Source organism: Alosa sapidissima, chromosome 9 (genome assembly GCF_018492685.1).
Source record: "Alosa sapidissima isolate fAloSap1 chromosome 9, fAloSap1.pri, whole genome shotgun sequence".
NCBI lineage: Eukaryota > Metazoa > Chordata > Actinopteri > Clupeiformes > Clupeidae > Alosa > Alosa sapidissima.
Window position 1 is genome coordinate 10630353 of NC_055965.1, and position 20994 is coordinate 10651346.

The 20994-nt window shown below is 42.3% G+C and overlaps 2 protein-coding genes across 3 annotated transcripts; one reads left to right on the plus strand and one right to left on the minus strand.

Moving 5' to 3' along the window:
- Positions 1 to 239: 239 nt before the first annotated feature.
- krt99 (keratin 99) lies at positions 240 to 13131 on the minus strand. Of its 2 annotated transcripts, XR_006034373.1 has the most exons (10): positions 12726 to 13131; positions 12301 to 12426; positions 12039 to 12121; positions 11694 to 11850; positions 11194 to 11355; positions 8799 to 8924; positions 7205 to 7422; positions 5111 to 5151; positions 4322 to 4495; positions 240 to 260 (listed from the first exon to the last, which is right to left on the minus strand). XR_006034373.1 is itself a non-coding variant. In XM_042105547.1 (9 exons), exons 1-9 carry the CDS (start codon positions 13044 to 13046, stop codon positions 4389 to 4391), a joined length of 1341 nt encoding a protein of 446 aa, XP_041961481.1. In that variant the 5' UTR covers positions 13047 to 13131; the 3' UTR covers positions 3900 to 4388. The 2 variants fall into 2 exon arrangements, 1 of the variants encoding a protein (XP_041961481.1); XM_042105547.1 differs by lacking the exon at positions 240 to 260 and having other exon boundaries at positions 3900 to 4495.
- A 1975-nt stretch (positions 13132 to 15106) lies between these two features.
- On the plus strand, positions 15107 to 20955 carry LOC121719362 (gastrin/cholecystokinin-like peptide). Its single transcript, XM_042104864.1, has 3 exons — positions 15107 to 15185; positions 20420 to 20677; positions 20765 to 20955. Exons 2-3 carry the CDS (start codon positions 20422 to 20424, stop codon positions 20842 to 20844), a joined length of 336 nt encoding a protein of 111 aa, XP_041960798.1. The 5' UTR covers positions 15107 to 15185; positions 20420 to 20421; the 3' UTR covers positions 20845 to 20955.
- The last annotated feature ends 39 nt before the right edge of the window (positions 20956 to 20994 follow it).

The following is a 20994-nucleotide window of genomic DNA, read 5'->3' on the forward strand; positions in this document are numbered from 1 at the left end:
ACACACACACACACACACACACACACACACACACACACACAGTCACTGCTCCACTCCCCTCCCGCCCACACACACATCTTCACTGTCATCACTCACATACATCATACATACAGTACTCTGCTTGCAATAGTAAGTCCCTGCCCCCCCCCCCCCTACATACACAGCACATTATTTCATCAGGAAGCTTCTCCAACACACATCCCCAACATACTTACAGCACACTGCCCACACACGACACTACACACACACACACACACACAGTCACTGCTCCACTCCCCTCCCGCCCACACACACATCTTCACTGTCATCATTCACATACATCATACATACAGTACTCTGCTTGCAATAGTAAGTCCCTGCCCCCCCCCCTACATACACAGCACATTATTTCATCAGGAAGCTTCTCCAACACACATCCCCAACATACTTACAGCACACTGCCCCCCCCCCCCCCCCAATACACAGCACATTGTCTCATGAGGAAGCTTCCCCAACACACATATTGCACACTGCCCTCTCCCCACATACACAGCACACTATCCCATCTCCCCTGTCATCCCCCCAACACACACACCAAGACCCCTGGCAGTTGGGTTAGCCCCTTGAGCCGTGGATCTGCCCAAGGTTTCTTCCTTGGTAAGGGAGTTTTTCCTTGCCCCCATCCTCCCCCACCTTTTTTATGCAGCCCTTGCCACTTAATCTACTAAACCCCTCTTCTACTGCACTTTTTACCCCCCCCCCCCATTAATGCACAAATAGGCTGACACCAGACATAATTTCACTGCATTTCTTACTTCCAGTAACTATATGCATGTGACAATAAACTTCCTTGTATCCTTGTATCCTTGTATGCTACATAGGAATATAGTGCATACAATTGATTTAGAATGTTGGGGGAAGGTGGGGGGGCACTGTAATTGTCCCGAGTTCAGGAGACCCTAAGTGTACTGGGCTAATTTACTTATTTAATTTAATCTAATTTTACCTTTCACTAATTTACTGTAATGCATGTTACTAGTCACAAAGTCAAATGTGTAGGCCGATGTAAAGCTTTACTCTAACAAAATGAACTGAAGGAACTGTAAGATGGAAAGTGAAGGAGCTAGCACATCTCGTCTCATCTCATCTCATCGCATCTCTCCTGCAGGCGTGCACAGACAGGCTACCTGTCAGGGGTTAGGTGTGGCCAGAGGCGTATCAAGCTTTTTAAAAGTGTGGGGGTTGTGGGATAGGAAAATGAAACAATCTGATTGCTAAACACACCATTTTAATGCAGTTTGGGAGCAGTTTCTATGCTTTTTTCATTGACAGTTACAGGAAGCCACGTTGTTGTTTAAACTATTGTTGCTTCTAGCCCACGTTATCTCCATTTTTACTTGTTGCAGGGACGCACACATTGCACGAGCGCTCATAAGCGTTCTATTTGAGTTCTACATGCTGGAATTCTTTGTTCTCAGATGTTGAACTCAAATGTGTCTTGACGATCGACGTTTGTAAGATCAAAATAAGATGTTCTAAATGGAACGCGATCGTATTTAAGACATTAAGATCTCCCGTAGATGTAGCACTACGACACACATTGACCGTGAAATGCCGCCGACGTTTGTAAGATCAGGTCAAATAAGGTGTTCTAAATGGAACGTTATGTAATTGGGCTGCGATGTAATTAAGCTGTTCATATCTTTTCCAAGCGCATTGGAGACCTATGTGTACTGACTGGGCTATATGTCTATATGGTTGATGACACTAAATTAATAAGTATTTCTGATTGGGAAAACGTTTAGCCTTTTTTTTCAGTCCGCGGTTCCATACCATTCAATCTTGCTGCAAATGATCAGTCGTGTGAAGCACCTGGCATAACTTAATTTCGCGGCTACGTGGACCAGTAGGTTAATTGTTGAGGAGGCCCATAGTTTGAGAAAAGCTGCAGATCATAGACAGAGAAAGCATAATGCTCTGAGAACAGTAGCCAAGGTCTTTCTGCAGAAACAAGTGCCTTGGTGCGCGCACTCCCGCTTTCACTTTGACTCCCTGCATTTCCACATTGAGACAAAAACTGTCAGTCAGACAGTGAATTTTGGTTTAGTAAATTAGCATAATGCGGTAACAATTATGATTTAAATTCTACCTGAAATCTGCTCACTGCAGACGTTATAATGCACCCAAGCAGCAGCACAGCCTTGAAAGACGCACACTTTGAATTTGATCAGAGCGGCTCTGGTTCTTCACTGGCTAACTTGATGTGATTGGCTGGATGACCGTTCAATCAAATCAACAGACCTATTTGTGTCTCTCTGTGTGTGCGTTATGGTAGACACGGTTCCAACTCTTTACGGGAGCGCTTATTTCCATATTTTACTTTCCTTTTAATCTGACAAAAAGGGTGGGGGATAGAATCGTGTTCCAGTTACCAGTTCGTGTACGTTATAACACCCACATCCCCCACGCTTGCTACGCGCCTGGGTGTGGCAGCGGTTTGTTGGTGTATATATATACTGACAGATTGCTTTATTTCACCAACAAAGTGATCCTATAAAACTATTTAAAACAGTCTATTCATTCAAAAATGATAGAAATTGACTGTAGTATAGCTTATAGGCAGGGAGGTAATCCTATGATCAGATTGTTTTTGTTTCTGAAAGGCCGATTCAGTGTTCTCAGTGTTTGCCAAGTGCGTGCTAAGGGCTTTTTAACCCCCTTCCTTTCAGTGCAGAGTGCCTCCTTTTCAGAGGTATCGTACGGGTGTTCTGTTCAGGTAATCTTAGCTGGGCAGGGCTGTTTGCCGTGCTCTTAGCGTACCTCAAAGCTCTGCTTCTTTTTCACGCCCACCATTCGAATCAAAGGCAACACCCCACTCAAGAGTATTACCTTTTACGGAGCGAAAGACAGCCAGTATCCTTGTTGGGGCAAGTTGGACAGATGGATCTAAAGATTTATCTGTTAATTCCCTTTAATGGCTTGTGTGATAATTAATATGGTGTTTTTGCATGAACTTTCACTCACTGTTAGAGCCTCCAGTACCTAAACGCATCTCTACTCAGCCTTGCTGCACTAGTTTAGAGGCATGTTCCTCCTATCAGATCACTTTACACCCATCTCACTGCTGTAAATCTGTCTGTTATATGCATGCACTCTCTCTTCTCTCTGTCTGTCTAAAGCTCTACTAATTAGGACGATTCTCTGTCAGATCCAGATGAGTCACAGAGGTGAAACAGATGAACAAGTTCTTCCTTGATTTGCCTTCTTTTTGCAATTTCATTGTTTTGTAACAGACATGTTTATACATATGCACCCTCCCTCTGGAACACCCTTTCCGACCACATGACACAATCGAACTCCCTACCGTCCTTCAAACAGGCCCTCAAAACCCACCTCTTCAAACTTGTAAATGAATGAAGATGATCTTATTTTACAAAAATGTACAACTGTACAACGTTTACAAAATGTACAAGATTGTAAAAACAAACAACACTGAATGAAATGAAAAACCGATATATGATCAGGCACTAGAGACTTTATGCTAGGTAATAAAGGGTATCAAAATTGTTAATAGTTAATTGTCAATAGTTGTACAACTAGCTATTATTAGCTGCGAGAATTTAGATTCACATTTTAAAGCACAAATTCTGCAATCCTGAAAAGAACAATTTAAGCATACTTATTACCTATACCAATAGGAATTATAGAAGCATACCTATTACCTATACCAATAGGAATTATAGAAATAGCCTCTAGATTACAGGAGAGAGAGTTTAAGTGGATCTTTTGATTTCGGCGTGACCACCACAGCATACGTCTCCATACTGTCGACCGCAGCACTATACAACTGTATGACAAAGGGGAGCCTGACATCTAGTGGCTATTACTGGTAATATCAAACACACACACACACACATCAATAGGGAATTAACAGGAACACTTTAATTTGCAGCATAACCACCTCCAAAAATACCATTTTAGAATAGGAATGTACTCAGAACATGCAGGAAATTCACAATAATCATAACATGTGTAGCACCAAAGAATAATTTATTAAAAAAATTCCGTGTTGTAAAGCTGTAGCTGTGAAGGCTGTTATTTTATGTATTTTTTACCTTTTTGATCGTTTCTCAGCAATGATCTCAAATCTTCACACAAAAGACTCAGATGGAGAATTGTTTTTGTTTGTTTTTTGTACTGACAGTATTCTGTGACCTCGAGAAGCGGAGATCTATGTGAAAACTCGGCGGATTTCTCCTTTAATGCAACAGGAGAGTGAAGATATAGTGACAGAGAGAAGAGAAAGGAAGGGATCAGGAAATGACCCAGGTCCTCACACACGCACACACACAATAAATGTTTCTTGACAAAAACGCACAGCCTTGTCCACAGTGTCCCAGAATCCTAGCCTAGGCCACCTCCTGGAGTTTCTCATCCACGGAGGATGACACCACGACTCCGTCCACCATCTCCTCCACGATGACCTTCACCCTCCGCTGTCTGTGTGGGTTGTGCTCTGAGAGGAGAGAAAATGGAAACATGCCATTTTAGTATGAAAAATGGACATGCAAGCTCTGATTCATCACAGATGTAATATTCCTATGGGTTTTTCCACGCATCTCTTCAATGGCCTAGGAGTGTATCAAAGAGATACTAACAAGGCCAGGCCTGCTGACTTTTCTTATAAGGTCCACCTTTAACCCTGGCATTTTCCTGCTTTTAGACAGAATTTTAACCCTTTTTCAAACCCTTCGCCAAGAGACTTTTGAGTTGGTTTTGAAATGTCATAAATCTTGTAATCACTCCAATGTTATTATCTGTGGTTCCCATTCCATCACATGCAGTCCACATTTCGCCACAGTTTCCTGTCTGGAGTCTAGACATTTTACACTTTTATTTGACAGTGATATACCTCTGACCAATCTTCTACAGACCATAAGTAGATTTTCACCACTTTTAACCAGTAGATGTAAACCATAAACAAAGGACAGACAAATATGTCTGGACAAACCAATAGATGGAGGGCTATGCAATAATAATATAATAATAATAATAATAATAATAATAATAATAATAATAATAATAAACATATTATTATGTATAATTTCAAACTGATGGGGAAAAGACCTACCATCCTCCTCCTCCTCCTCCTCCACCTGCACCGTTGAGACACTGTTGGAGAGACAAAGTCAGTGTAGCTGTAAAAGGTCCTAATGTACATTCCTATACATTACAACATCACTTACATAATATGTGTTTGTCACTCGGTGGGTTTGCATGGACACTTTTACTCCAATTAGAATCGGAATAATGGCTCAATCGGAATAAAACTGCCAATCTGGGATGGTGTATTCTGTTTTCTGTTTTCTGTATTCTGTTATTCCGATTGAGCAGCCATGCATATAGGCAATACTGTAGCTTCTCAAGCAAAAGCAAAGCTGCAACGTCTATTCCAATCAAAGATTCTAAAGCGATTGAGAGCACCTGATCGGAATGGAACGTACCCCATTACACCTGTACCCAAGAAACCACGCCCCTCAGAGCCCAACCACTTCCGTCCGGTCGCACTCACCCCAATAATCATGAAATGCATGGAGAAAATCATACTACAACTCATCTTACCTGCTGTCAGCACACAACTGGACCCATACCAATTTGCATACCGGCCGAAAAGGGGGACAGAGGACGCAGTGGCATGCCTTCTCCACTCCCTCCTTCACCACCTCCAGACTCCCCATAACTTTGCCTCAGTTCTGTTTGTTGACTTCAGCTCCGCATTCAATACAATCCAGCGCCATCAACTCATCAAGAAACTACAGCACCTGAATGTCACCCCTCTCCTCATCCACTGGATAAACAACTTTCTCAGCAACAGGCCACAGACAGTGAAAATAGGGACTACAACCATCATCAACCATCATCAACCATCATCACCAACACTGGAACCCCCCAAGGTTGCGTACTCCCTTCCTGTACACACTTTACGCAATGACTGCCAGAGTTCACTACCCAACACCACTTACTACAAATATGCAGATGACACAGCCATAGTAGGACTACTTACAGACAACAGTTCCATCACAGCCTACCACCAGTCCATCACAGATTTTGCACTGTGGTGCTCTGATAACTACCTCCAACTCAACATTGACAAGACAAAAGAACTGGTCATTCATGCATCAAAATCACCCCCTGAACTCACTCACATCACCATCCATGGCCAACCAGTTGCACAGGTCAGCACTTTCAAATATCTTGGTCTCACCATTGACAATAAGCTTAACTTCAATGAACATGTCACCATTACGCAGAAACGTGCACAACAGAGACTGTATGCAATACGCAAACTAAGATCACTGTATGTTGCCCCCCATCTCCTTCTGCTACTCTACAAAAGCATCATCCAACCCCTTCTACTCTACTGCTCCCCCTGTTTCTTCACCATACTAAATGTCACCAGCAAGAACAAACTCATTAAAATCTCACACTTAGCATCCAAGATAATATAGCTTCCCACCCCCAGCCTCACTGACGCAAATGACACAGCCACCACACGCCTTGCACACACCATAGTAAGCAGCCCTGACCATCCCCTGAACCGGTTCTTCACCCTACTCCCATCTGGCCGCAGATACAGAGCCCTGGACTAGAAAAAAGCACACTTTAAGAAAAGTTTTATACCCTCAGCAATCACTGCACTAAACAAACTCCTGTGGCAATTACCCATTCCCCTATTCTTTTGTGTTTTATGTTGTCTGCACTGTCCACCCTTTTGCTTGTATGGTGTTGAGGAGGGAGGGAATTGGGGGGGGGGGGGGGGGGTGTTATATGTTATATGTTATATGTATCCTGCATGGAATGTAACAATGATATGTGTGAAAAAGAATATCCTTATAGGACAATAAAGACTCTATACTATGTAAACAGATAGCACAGATTTTTCATCCGGAATAGCTTAATCAGAATGACAAAAAAACTGTCCTGTAAACCCACCTACTGTCTTCTTGGAAAAATGAATTCAAGACCAAAAAAGCATTTTACTGGATATTGGCTATACTAGTCTACTGTAACTGACATTAACTGTCATTAAAACATGGCCACTTGACCACAGTGGGCCTACAAGTCTACATCAGTTAAGAGCACCAACAGATGCCCACGGTGTCTTCCTGTTCTCCACTTCCTTGTTTATTCCCACGGTTCCTTCCTGTCCGCTTCCTTCTCTCACCTGTAGTCCCCATCCAGCAGTCTCCTGTACTCGGCGATCTCCTCCTCCAGCCTCATCTTGATGTCCAGCAGCAGCTTGTACTCGGTGCCCTGCTGCTCGATGCTGATGGTGAGCTGCTTGAGCTCGGCCTCCAGGCTGTCGATCTGCATCTGGAGCTGGCTCATCTGCAGACCGTAGTGCCCACTCACCTCCGACAGCTGGCGCTCCAGGTTACCTCTCTGCAGGGTAGAGAGAGAGAGAGAGAGAGAGAGAGTCAGGTCAGACTACTGAGAGGAAGCGGAAGGAACTACGCATCTAATGTCTAGTGTTGAATGTCGCATGTCGTATGTTTGAAGGATGTGTGAGGGAGGAGAAAGAGAGAGGAGAAAGAGAGAGGAGAGAAAGAGAGAGAGAGATTCAGAGAGAGAACGAGGATGTGGCCATTCTGGCTGCAAAATTAAGCAGCCTGCCATAACCTGAGGGACAGCCAGTGAGGCAACAACCACCTACAATGTTGTATATTTGTTTTTATTATTAGAATTGTTGTTCTATGTCTTCTATGTCTACTTTTATGTCCTCTTATATGTTAATTTTACAATTCTGTTCAACATTTATTTTAAACCTCTTACGTGTACATGTAATTGAGCTTTGGCAATAATGTTCCTGAAACGTTCATGCCAATAAAGCATTCTTGAATTGAATTGAGTCAGGTCAGACTACAGAGAGGAAGAGGAAGGAACTACGCATCTAAAGGTATGTCGATTTGAATGATGTCTGAGAGAGGAGAGAGAGAGAAAGAGAGGAGAGAGAGAGAGAGAGAGAGATGGACAGACAGTGTGTGTGTGTGGGGGGGTGTCGATGTGGGGTTATGGACAGTCAGAAAACGAATCAGAAGTAAGGGACATGAGTAAGAAACTGCAGCTGTAAAAGGTTTATATATATATATATATATATATATATATATATATATACACACACGGGTTTCCCGATTACCAACAAAACTACCGGTAGATGCGCGCGCAGCCGTGGGGCAGAAGACGCTTGGTGGCCATCCACAACGTTATCAACTTAACCTAAATAGTCGGCTGCTGTAAGCTACAATCGGATTTTTGTGTACAGTATACCCCTGTTGTCTCAATGATAATAACATCTCATTTCAGACTATATTTCAAAGTTTGCTGTTCATTTCCATTATTAATATAACATCGTATTTTGTCATATGATATGATATTTTTGGCAAAGACATGCATTCCGTTAGGGATATTGAACATATTGAACATTCTCTAACCATCGTGATTTCGAATTGGTGCAGTTTTCAGCACAAAAACTCATTTTATTCTTTTCAAGGAGAGCACTGCTCTATGCTGTTCTATGGTGCTTTCTGCCTCTTAGTTGCGCACACATGTTTTCGTGACGTTGCATAGAAATCCATGTATATATATATATATATATATATATATATATATCAGGGATGTATGATTGGTGATACTAAAGAGGAAGAGGAGATGAGACAAATAATTTCAAACAGAAACCAGGCACAGAGTGACAATGATTTAGCTCATAGTTAGTCTGCCACTCAATGGACACTGATTGTATTTGCGTGGATTGACCATACCTGTGACTGGAGTCCTTGCAGCTCGATCTCCAGAGTCTGGAAGGTTTTCTGTAAGTTGCTCATCTCTGTCTGATAGGTCTTGACCTCGGTGACACTGGTGGACATTTGGGTCTGTAGCACTTCAACCTGCACAACACGCACGGGGAACAAGGAAAACCCTGAGATATGATTCTGTTGTCATAAAGGTGGACATACTGAAATGAGCCACCTGCCATTGTCCACTAGCCACCGTCACTTGGTGTGCTGGTGTTGATGCCCTGTCACATTATTTTCCATACTGCCGACGTTCTGAGAGCATTTTGCACTTATTACTATAAAGCAGTTTTTCACCGATTTGTTTATCAAATAAGTCTACATAATTACTTCAGCAGTGTTTGGTGTGCAGGTTCCTCCTGCTTTGATTGCAGTTCTTCAAGCTGGAACTACGTCACCCACCCCGGGCATGTTTTGGGGGCGTGACACCCGATTAACTGTCACTGTCGCATCTTTCTACCACATTACACCAACATCGTTTCAAAGAGCTTAAGATATCAGTCACACGTAGGTGTCAGAGTGTGCCAGGTGCATGACAATTGACAAATATGTTCCATTGAGTGAACACATACACCTATTATGTGGGGTGGGTCTGTAAACGTCAGGTATGCCAGTCAACTGTCTGTTGTCATTACCAGAATGATGCAAAAAACATGATTAATTGCTGACATTTAAACGAAATCCAGGTGGATTACCGGTAACTATTGTAGTTCTTTGATTGTTGATACAAGATCTTTGGCTCATGCTGCGGTATGAAAGGGATTATGACATCATTTTCCAAAGTTCCCCTTTCAACAATAAAAACAAAAACAATGCTTGAACATTGTATTTGGGCCCCAGTCTACTTCCTCTACATTAAGATAACATATGGAATGTTAAAAAGGAAGTCTTGTGGGGCCAACTATGATGCTGATAATGGAACTCTCTTGAAAGGGTCCATTCACAAAAGGAGGCAAGTGCTGGGACTTCCTGGGCATGTCTATGTGTGAGCAATACGTGGATACTTTGATACCTGATGAAGACCTCTGGCCGAAACGTTGTTAATAAACCACTCTGGGAGCTTATAGAACAGTGTGCGGGTATCTTTTTATTTTTCAATTATTGGCTAAGCCATATACCCAGCACCTGTTTAAATTTTGTAGATGTGCGTTCACTCCACTCTTTCAATGCGTGGATACACTCAGACACAGGCCTAACGTTACCAGTAGTGTACAACTGGTGTTCAGTGAGGTGAAGTGCCAGGAGTATTATTGGTTAGTGGGTTCTAATCATGTGTAGAAAAGTACTGCTCAACTAAAGCGGGTGTGTTTGTGACTAATTGACATCCTTTATCCAAACTGGTGAAGAGTTTGACAGAGAATAGAGAAGGGTCAAACCTGATCACTTCATCTCTGTTCTGATCTTTCACTTAGTTCTCTGTTTATGTAAGCAACAAGCCTAATAAGCTAACCCTTACAAAAATGAAATGTTTGCGGCAGATTTGCTGCAAACTTGTGGGTGATTTGTGGGAAACAAATGAGGTCACTAGAACATATTGCCAGAAGCTTGCCCATGTTGGCCACTAGAGGCAAACTTCCAGCAAAGTTCTGGCAACAATGAGAAGTTTGCCTCTAGTGGCAAATGTGTCCGCCAGTGAATTGCCACCACACCACACCAGCCAATAATAGCAAACTTCCAGTGAACTTCTGGTGACAAACCTAATTTGCATGACATTGCTGCAAATTTGCTGCACCATTGGCAAAAGTTAACCGCACCTGTTTGCCAGAAACCTAATTTGCATGTGAAAATATGACCTTGCCGCAAATATGCGGCAACCGTACGCCAGAAAGCTGAAATACCTGTAACGTTAACTAAGGATATTGATGTGGACCATGGATGCCCTATCAATATCTTTGGATCCATTTCTTATCCCTTAACAAGTTTCAGCATCAAAGCCCTGTATAAGTATAAGTATAAGTATATATACTTTTTTGATCCTGTGAGGGAAATTTGGTCTCTGCATTTAACCCAATCGGTAAATTAGTGAAACACAAACAGCACACAGAGTGAGGTGAAGCACACACTAATCCCGGCGCAGTGAGCTGCCTGCTACAAAGGCGGCGCTCGGGGAGCATTGAGGGGTTAGGTGCCTTGCCCAAGGGCACTTCACTATAATATATACATTATATACACTATAATGTATAGTCACCAGTACAAAGCATATCAATGCTATAATAGGGGAATAATCCCAATTGGAACACACTGGTGTTACCAAAACAATAGACATCAAAATGTGACCATAATGTCTTTCCCTGTCTCCTCTTGTTGTTTCACTGGACACCATTGTCCTGATCAGAACGTTATCAGAACCCAGTCGCCTCACCTTGTTCTCGAACCATTTTTCTGCGGTGCGGCGGCTCTCCTGGATTGCGGACTCATACTGCTGCCTGACCTCCTGGATCACCTTCTCCAGATCCACAGGAGGAGCACAGTCCACCTCCACGTTGACAGAACCACCATGCTGGGCTCTCAGCCCCTGTACTTCCTGAGAGAGAGAGAGAGAGAGAGAGAGAGAGAGAGAGAGAGATTAATGTGTGTGTGTGTGTGTGTGTGTGTGTGTGTGACCAAGAAAGAAAGCGGAAGAGAGAGCTTGAAACCTATGGTGATAATAATCTTGCTCAAGAGAGATAAACTTCAACCCTAAAGCCCTGCTAGTGTGACATGCCTCCCCTTTAATTGTCTTTCATTGACAGCAAATACATTCAGTGACTATTATTTTAGGAGCTTCAAGGTCCCTGTGGTTTCATCATATCTTGTCAAGTCACTAAAAACACCTGAAAGATGTATGCACGTGATGGGCGGTGTGGCGTGGCGTGCCCTTACCTCCTCGTGGTTGCGTTTGAGCCAGACCAGCTCCTCACTCAGCCCCTTGATCTGAATCTTCATGTCTCCACAGCCCATCTGCAGCTCCGACAGGACCGCCTTTAGGCTGGCCATGTCTCCTTCCACAGACATGCGCATTGCCATCTCATTCTGATGCCTGTGACGCCACAAAGGTATAAGAAGCATATAAACATATTAAATTGATTACAATAAAATTCTACATATTAATATTATTGGTTCTGTTGATATTTTTGTAGGCCATAAGACCATAGGCTACTTACGAGACATATCGGGTTGTAGCCTAAAGCTTTAAAAGACAAATGAAACTGTAGCTTATTCACTCACTTCAGCTGGAAGTCCTCAGCAGCAAGTTTTGCATTGTCAATCTGCAGAGTTATCCTGGCATTTTCTGTTAGCCTGTCCAAAATCTTTTAAAGAAAATATATGGATGAATTAATATATATAAAAAAACACAATCTACCAACATATAAAAATAATAGTATGATTAGACTATGTGAGGACTATGTCAAGATCGACGTTTTTAAGACTAAACATTCAACATAAACCATTATTTGCATTGGCCATGTAGGCTTAATGAACACTCTACCTTTTTGCGGATGTCTTCGACTGTGGCATGAAAGCCAGTGAAATCCTTGTGTACAGGTGCTTGCTTCTGATAAAATTCTTTGATCTGTAGCTCCAGTTTCCGATTTGCTGACTCCAGTGACCTTACCTGCGGGGGTAAGTGCGGATAAATTAATTTGTTATTCTTCCCCAGATATTGCCCAGCCACTGTAGTCTAGACAATAGAGCAAACATCAACCACTGAGTAGCCTAGGCTAGTCTAAACTGCATATTGATAAAGTGATCGGCTATGTTTAATCAGTGTTCCCTTTAAATATGGGAACACTTCCCTTTCACAATATGAGAGAATTAATAATGATCATAATTTCCGAGATGAGATGTTGCTGTTTAATTTCTCCACTTTGTGCGTTTCATCTTGATCTCCTCTTCAATCTTGAGTACCTATACCTTTTCGAGGTAAGACGCCAGGCGGTCGTTGAGATTTTGCATGGTATGCTTCTCGCTGGCGACACCAACAATGTCGCCACCTGGTGCTGCCATAGAAACAGAGGAAACAGAGCTGGAGATGCGCGTGCCATATCCCCCCGCGCCTCCGTATACACTTGGCGCGCGGCGGCTTCCATATGGCATGGAGACGCTAGAGCCACCTCTGCCGATCCCGCCGAGAATCACCCCGCGGGCGGAACTGAAGGCGCCGGTTCCACCGTAGACTCCACCGCTGCTGCTGTTGTTGCTGTAGCTACTGCTTCGGCTGACTCTCACAGACATGATGCTTGCGAGCGAAGTAATCCAGACGTGTCCTTTTCTTCTTTTGAAAGTATGCTCTCACTTTCCAGTCACTTCTTTATATAGTGGCACTGGAGGGGCCACTTTGCACGTGCTGTCTTGTTATAGGCTACTAGCGACCTTTTTAATGCAGCTACTTCTAAGTAATCCCTGTGTGGGCGATTACCTGAGTTTTTTTTTTTTACATCGATTTGCCATTGTTAAACTGCAAAAATGCCAAGTCAACAACAAACAAAAAAACTTCCATGGAAATTCCTGTGTATGTTTCTTCTGATCTTCTGATTGGATGATCATGAACATTTGCCTACTGTTGATTTAAGGTTAAATAATGTGGGTCAATGGGGATGGGCCAGAAACCCAATGCAGGAACATTGCCCTGCAGCATAGTTGTCATCAGTGGGATAATTGATCAACAGGTGAAGATTTTCAGAGAAATGCTTATCCATTAAATATTCTAGAATCTATTTGTTGAATCTTGTCTGTGGCTATCTAAACTATTTTACCAAAGAGAGCTGTCACCAAAGCCATTAGTCACGCAATAACTGTTGCCTGAGTGATCCTCCCCTTCAGTGATGGCAGACATCTATTCAGGTGACAACATTTAGCGGCTCTCTTCACGGTCCACGGGCTTTAGATATAGACCTTAAGAATGTTCAAATAAAATGCATCAGTTGTTTTGAAAGAGAAACATGCATCTCTTTTCTATGAAGGGACACTCTGGCAAAAAAAAGTCCATCCATGAAAAGGATTTACTGTGAACAAAGACGATGCGTGTTGTGACTGCAGACATTGCTTGCGTGCAGACTAGTGAGGGGATCCTCCCATTCAGGCCTACTATCTATTGTTGTGTTGTACATTTGTGACAGGATTAGAACATCGTTATTCAACGTTAGTCTTAAGAAGCTGAGAGACAGGGAATAGGCTTAATTGTTTTGTTTCACCTCAAGTCAACAGTCAGTCAAGGATTCTGCAACAGACAAAACCTCAGCATGGGAATAAACTGCAGGTTGGGTGGGGGGGCAGTAACTCAGTCCAACTGAGGCAAAAATCTGTCCTTCAAATGAGGCAATTACACATCTTTTTTTTATCTTGATAACAGTGGTTCTCAAAGTGTGGGGTGGGCGTGTGGAGGATGGAGACATGACAGGTGGGGTGCCATGAACAGGAGGGAATTTGTCTTTTTTTTGTGCCTATCTTTATTAATGTCTTTCTTTTTCAATCAAAATGTGGAACCAAAATCAAAAAATAATATTTTAACGTTACCATTTTGCTGGGGTGATGGAGTCAGGTGGGGCTTGAAAATTCCCAACTTTCAAAGCGGGGAATGACGGAAAAAGGTTTGAGACCGACTGTTCGCCATTCCTTCATTTTCCTTAATTCATTTTTGCTATAGTCAGGAGTTGTTCTCATCCAGCTATAGTCAACGTAGTTCTCATCCAGCTGACATTCACCAGAGAAGTACCTCTTTCAAAATATTCATCAGTTTTTGGTTTATTGCTATTAAAAGTGTCAAAATCCAACACCTTCAACTTTCATGATGTATGTCTTGTATGTATATGTATGTGTATCTTGACCCTTAAAATGCTCATCTCAACATATGCGGTCTCGTCCCTATCACTAGTATCCGCTGTTGTCAGAATTCTCCTTTATATGGTATCCACTGATTTAATCTTGAGTAAGGACATCTGCCTAAACCATATACTGACATGCTGGGTCTGACTTATTTTCTGCTCAAAATGACTTATCCCTAGTACTCCAACTATCTGCCCACATATGACTTATCCCTAGTACTCCAACTATCTGCCCACATATGACTTATCCCTAGTACTCCAACTATCTGTCCACCTGTGTCATATGTCTCTGTGTGTGATTTTCAAGCTGCACTGTGGAACCGAGGAAAAGCTCCAGGGGGTTACAAAGGCAGCACAGAATATGAGCTGTTCTCTCCCCTCTCTGGAAGAACTTCACAGCTCCTGCTGCCTCAAAAAGGCAAAACCATCCTACAGGACTCATCACACCCTGGGCGGTCACACACTGTTCAAACTATTGGCGTCAAGCAGGAGATACAGGTCCATGAAAACAAGAACAAACAGACTACAAAAGAGTTTTCATCCAACAGCCGTAGGTGCATTGAATAGTGCTACTAAAGCATATAGTTCCCACCACTCACTTGTGGCAATAGGGCTATGTGCAATTTTTAAAAGTGGATGTCTGTATGGGTGTGTCTCCTATGTGTTTTTAGCATTAACCATATGTATGCAGTAGTAGCATTTCTTTTTCAATGTATTTATTTATGAATATACTACCTCAATGTCTTCATGCACTTGACAAGGACTGCACTTAATTGTGTTGTATCTGTTACAATGACAAATGAAGATATTCTATATTCTATTCTAGTACTCCAACTATCTGCCCACCTATGACTTATCCCTAGTACTCCAACCATCTGCCCACATATGACTTATCTATAATAATAATAATAATAAGCTTTATTTGTATAGCACCTTTCATACACAGAATGCAGCTTAAAGTGCTTTACATTTGAAGCATGTAACACAATAATAGTCAGTCAGTCATTATCAATCACTTTTCTTCATTGCTGGGGCCGTTTATGATCCACTCAGCAACATATCAAAAATATAGAAAATAACACGTCATAAGACTGGCAGCCTTAACCCTTTTCCCCCCTCACAAGCACGCCATATGGCAACTGTGGCAAGGAAAAACTCCCATATTCCAGGAAGAAACCTTGAGCAGAACCTGACTTAATAGGGGGAGCCCATCTGCTTCTGGCTGGCTGCGCCCTCCAATAGCAGCAGATGTAGAATAATCTGAAAAAGTAGTCTACAGGATAAGATGAGTTAATTAAAAGCTTTCCTGTACAGGTATGTTTTCAGATCTTTTTTAAGAATATTTACTGAACTCGCCTGCTTGATGTAGAGAGGCAGGGTGTTCCATAGTTTGGGGGCATAATGGATAAAAGCAGCTTCTCCACTTTCCACTTTCTAGTACTTCAACTATCTGCCCACATGCGCAGGGATGGATTACTGCATGGGCCTACCAAGCCTGTAATCACTGCCTCAATATCAAATCAGGATGTAGGCTATGAATCTAATTGAATTAAAGTATTGGCCATCCCCAAAATGCACCAAAACACAGGAAATCACATCAAACAAATGAAAACATTTCTGGGGGAGGACCCCCAAACCCCCCTTCCCACATAGGCGACAATTAGTGGGGGGCCCTTAATACATCTGGGCTCAGGGACCCAAAAGTTCATAATCCGTCCATGCACATACATTCTATATATGTTCTATTGTGTTGGGAAACCAAAAACATACAAGTCTGCCTATTTCCAATGTAGGCCAAGGTTCTTGTGAATAATAATTGATTAATTCCACGCAAAACTGTCACATCCATAACGCCAACACAAGTGACAGTTTTGTCACATCCATAATGCCGGCGTTATGCTGACATAACATGACATCGCTGACATGGGAATCTCCGGTTCTGCTCTCTCCTGGTTTGAATCCTACCTCACAGGACGCTCGTTTAACGTATCATGGCTTGGTCAGCTATCTGCACCTTACCATCTCACCACAGGGGTCCCCCAGGGCTCAGTGCTGGGCCCCCTCCTCTTTGCTATCTACACCACCTCCTTGGGACAGATTATCCGTTCGCACGGCTTCTCATACCACTGCTATGCAGACGACACACAGCTCTATCTGTCCTTTCCACCTGACGACCCCCTGGTTTCAGCACGGATCTCGGATTGCCTTTCAGACATAGCTACATGGATGAAGGCACACCACCTCCAGCTGAACCTCTCAAAGACTGAACTGCTGGTCATCCCAGCTAAACCTACCATACACCACGACATCAACATACAGACTTACACTACCTCCAGACCGCTGCGCTCCTCTGACGAACGACGTCTAGCTCTACCACCGGTACGCTCAAGCCAATCCAAACTTTTCTCATCTGTTGTTCCTCGCTGGTGGAACACACTGCCAGTTCCTACAAGGGCAGGGACATCCTTTTCCACTTTCAAAAAACTCCTGAAGACCCAGCTCTTTAGAGAACATCTACTCTCATAGCAACACTTACAACAAGTCTTACTGATCCTAGCACTCACCAGCCGTTTTAAACTGACAAGTAACTGTTAAAAACAGCACTCACCGACGCACTTATTCTTACTGTACTCTAATGTTTTTTTAAACTGTCCTAAAATTGTGAGAATTGTTCTAAAACTTACTGTTTACCATGTTGTTAGTCGCTTTGGTTAAAAAAGCGTCAGCCAAATGTAATGTAATGTAATGTAATGTAATGTAATGTTATGGATGTGACAGTTTTGCGTGGAATTACCTTGTTTTTTTAGACAACATTCAACTCCACACCTCTGTGACAAACACAACCTGTTTGGTCTGTTCTCCAGAACTGTGTGAACAGAGATTAAAAGAAAGAAAAACAATTATGTAGATTGTGTGGCATTTTATTCTGTTCACTGACAGATGGCAAGTTACAGAGCACAGAGGCTGAACCCTATCATTTATCCTTCAGCTTAATGGTTTGTGAGCTACTGACATGCTTGGTAATTAATGTCCCCCTCGCAGTCGACTGAAGTGGTTAGAAGTTCACCTGTCTCGATACACCAGCACCACCCAGGATTCTGTGGAATGTCATGTTGTGTTTTGGCCTGATGCGCCACCCTCCACTTATCTACTAATCACAAAGTCAGTAGTGTTATGGTATCCGGGTTGGCAACCTCGAGTCAGGGGGGAGGGGGAGGGGATACACCACTCTACAGTAATTCGAAAGTGCCAGTTTTGGCCACAATCTTACATATGGTTCCTTTAAGTGTATCAAAATAAACTACAAAATAAAGTAGCTACGTCATGTATCAAAATATCATACTGCAGTTTTGATTTTGAAAATACTAAAAATAGTCTAAAGCAGTGGTTCTCAAAGTGTGGGGCGGGCCCCACTAATGGGGAATAGAGACATGACAGGTGGGTTGCGATGTACAGGAGGAAATTTGTCTCTTTGTACCTATCTTTAATAATGCCTTTCTTTTTTTCACAAGGAAGATCATAGATTCAAAACAAAATAGCCACACACAAACATTGAGTAATAAACAGGCTGACATATGAATTAGAATAAAATCTGATCCAGCAGATCGATACGGGAAATGTAATGTGGAACCAACATGCGGAAAAAATACTTTAAAGTTGCCATTTTGACGGATTGATGGGGTCTGGTGGGGCTTGAACATTCCCCACCTCCAAAATGGGGAATGACAGAAAAAGTTTGAGAACCACTGCTCTAAAGTGATCATGAAATCACTTTGCAAACCTTCCATATCTGTCTATTTAATCTATTCCTTCATCACTACACTGACTCTGTTGAGAGCAACAGCTTTTCTCTGCCTATGAGACTTGCCATAAACCTGCAAACAGTTAACAGACTAACTATGCTGACCTGCCTGTTGTATCTCATAGCCTAAATACTGTATCAGAGATGTACTCAAAAAGTCACAACTGAACTTGTCAAGTGGTACAAAGTGGAGACAAGTTTCTGAAAGCGTCAATTCCAGGCCAGATTGCTTGATATTGCACTGTGTAACGCTGTTGATCAAGTAGGGTCATGAGCCTTTTCGTTTATTTAACTGGGTACTGGCTTGATGCCAAGGGGCATGAATATGATTTTTTATCCTTGTGTTGCTTTGGCACAAATTCTTGAGAAATGTTTCAGGGCTACCACATAACCGGTTCCATGTGTTAAATGTTCCATTTGGATGATTTAAGTTCTCAAGAAACTTGAGGTTGGTGTGAGAGGGAGTGCATTGTGTACGTGAGCAAACACGTTACTCATCTTGCACAGCATCATCTTTCTGAAACTCAATATTCTGATCACAACAAGTCTGGGCAAATTACTAAATCAGCACTAAAAGCAAGAAAAATATTTGGCAGTATTTTTGAACTACAAAAATACACACCTATAAAGTATTTTGAAGCCATTTTCTTCAACCCAATAAAATACAATACTATTTTGAAATGGCTGATCTTTAATGCAATATCTACATTGCCCAGTATCAGCAACCATTCATCCAATGTTCCAGAAGCACATTCTGTTTAATCTAATATAATTTTAAAAGGCTAACTGAGGAAACATTGGAGAACTCTTTTGCAATTATGTAAGCACTTAATGTAATCTTCCTAGCAGAACTTGTGCTAAAGCTTCCATGTCATCGAAACAAGCTATACACATTTTAAAGTGTATCTATTTGCCATAGTTGTGGAGCTAGATAGTCTGCAGACTTACTTCATCGTTGCTACAAATGTTTTGGATGTTAATTGTTACTTTCTCTCTTTTTTTAAAATTGGACATTTCCCACATGTACACATGGTATATTTGTGAATTAAGTCACAAGGTATCAAAGTAAGATATCTGTGCTGCATAAGCTCCAATGTCGTTAATGCTCTTTAATGGCATCACTTTGAACAAAAAATAAAAGTGCAGTCAGTTGATTGATTTTGGTAGAGGACGCTCTATTCATCAGTCCACTCGGTTCATCAATATTTCCAGAATCTTCCGTTAAGCCGATGCTCTTGGCTGCACTCAGTGGTTCGGTTTAGATAAGGACAATGGCGGTTACGTTACTCCTGCAATTTAATGTGTTGCGGATCAATAGGCAGGTGTATGGATTCACCAACTTCCGCCCCTCTGGTTTGAATGAGGTGGAGGAGTAATGGACTCGTAAAAGTGGAGAGTTAATTTCAGGTTAATCTCTGCGGAAACTCCCTTAAAAGCTCATTCCTCCTGTTTTAGTCAATTTTACCATTTCCTTTTACGCACCAACTTCATCTAAGACCTATATCTCTTTCATAGCACAGTACATTTGGATTATTGATTTGAGAGCATCAATGCCACCTCCCTATATAAAGAGCACAAATTTCAAATCAGAGTAGCATTGACTAATTTATCTTTCACTTATTAACTGGTCTATTTTCCACACCTTGACACAGGTAAGATACTCATTTAAAAAAATATATATATACAGCTCACCACTGCAGATTCATGCAGATCATACAAACACCTAGACTAATTTCTGCTCCAAGAGACTAACAGTTTACTATACATTAGTAAACCACAGGAGATTCTTTACCTCTGCCAAGGAGGTTATGTTTTCACCCCTGTTTGTTGGTTAGTTGGTTGGTTGACTGCTCGGTTGGTTGGTATTGCTTCAAACCATTCGGGCCTCTCTCACATGATTCTCTTTGTGGTCATTTTATCCATCCATTTCTACTCAAAAAAACAATTCAGTTTTTCTTGTCCTTGGTCTTTTCTCGGTACAGGTATGGCTCTCCAACGTCTCTACGTGATTGCTCTCATTGCACTGCTCGGAGTCTCGTGCTTCGCCTCCCCTCTGTTTCAACCCGGGACGGACGGCAAGACAGAGCCGGCGCTCCGCGCCAGGAGAGACGTCCTCGGCAAGGCCCTGACGCGGCGGGAGAACTCTGTCCAGTCTCGTGATGCGCGGATGGAACGGATGATCACCCTTCCCGACGACCAGCGCGAGTTCATGAACCGGCAGATCATGCAGGTCCTTGCAGGTGTGTGTCAATAAGATGGAGACAAAGCAGGACCAATGCATACTGTTAATGCGCTGAAATCTCATGCCACTGTTATTTGATTCACAGAAATTATCAGTCGAGACGAATGCTTCTTAGACCGGGACTACAAAGGCTGGGTAGACTTTGGGAAACGAAGCAGCGACTGATTTTTGCATTAGGTTTACTATGCATTTAGGTTTACTAGGTTTATGTAAAGGATCAGTAACCAGAAGTGTATTGCATTTGCTTGTTCACTTGAAATAAATGCCACAGCATAGCGACAAAAGCATTGCTTGACTTATTTTTTCAAGGGCCTA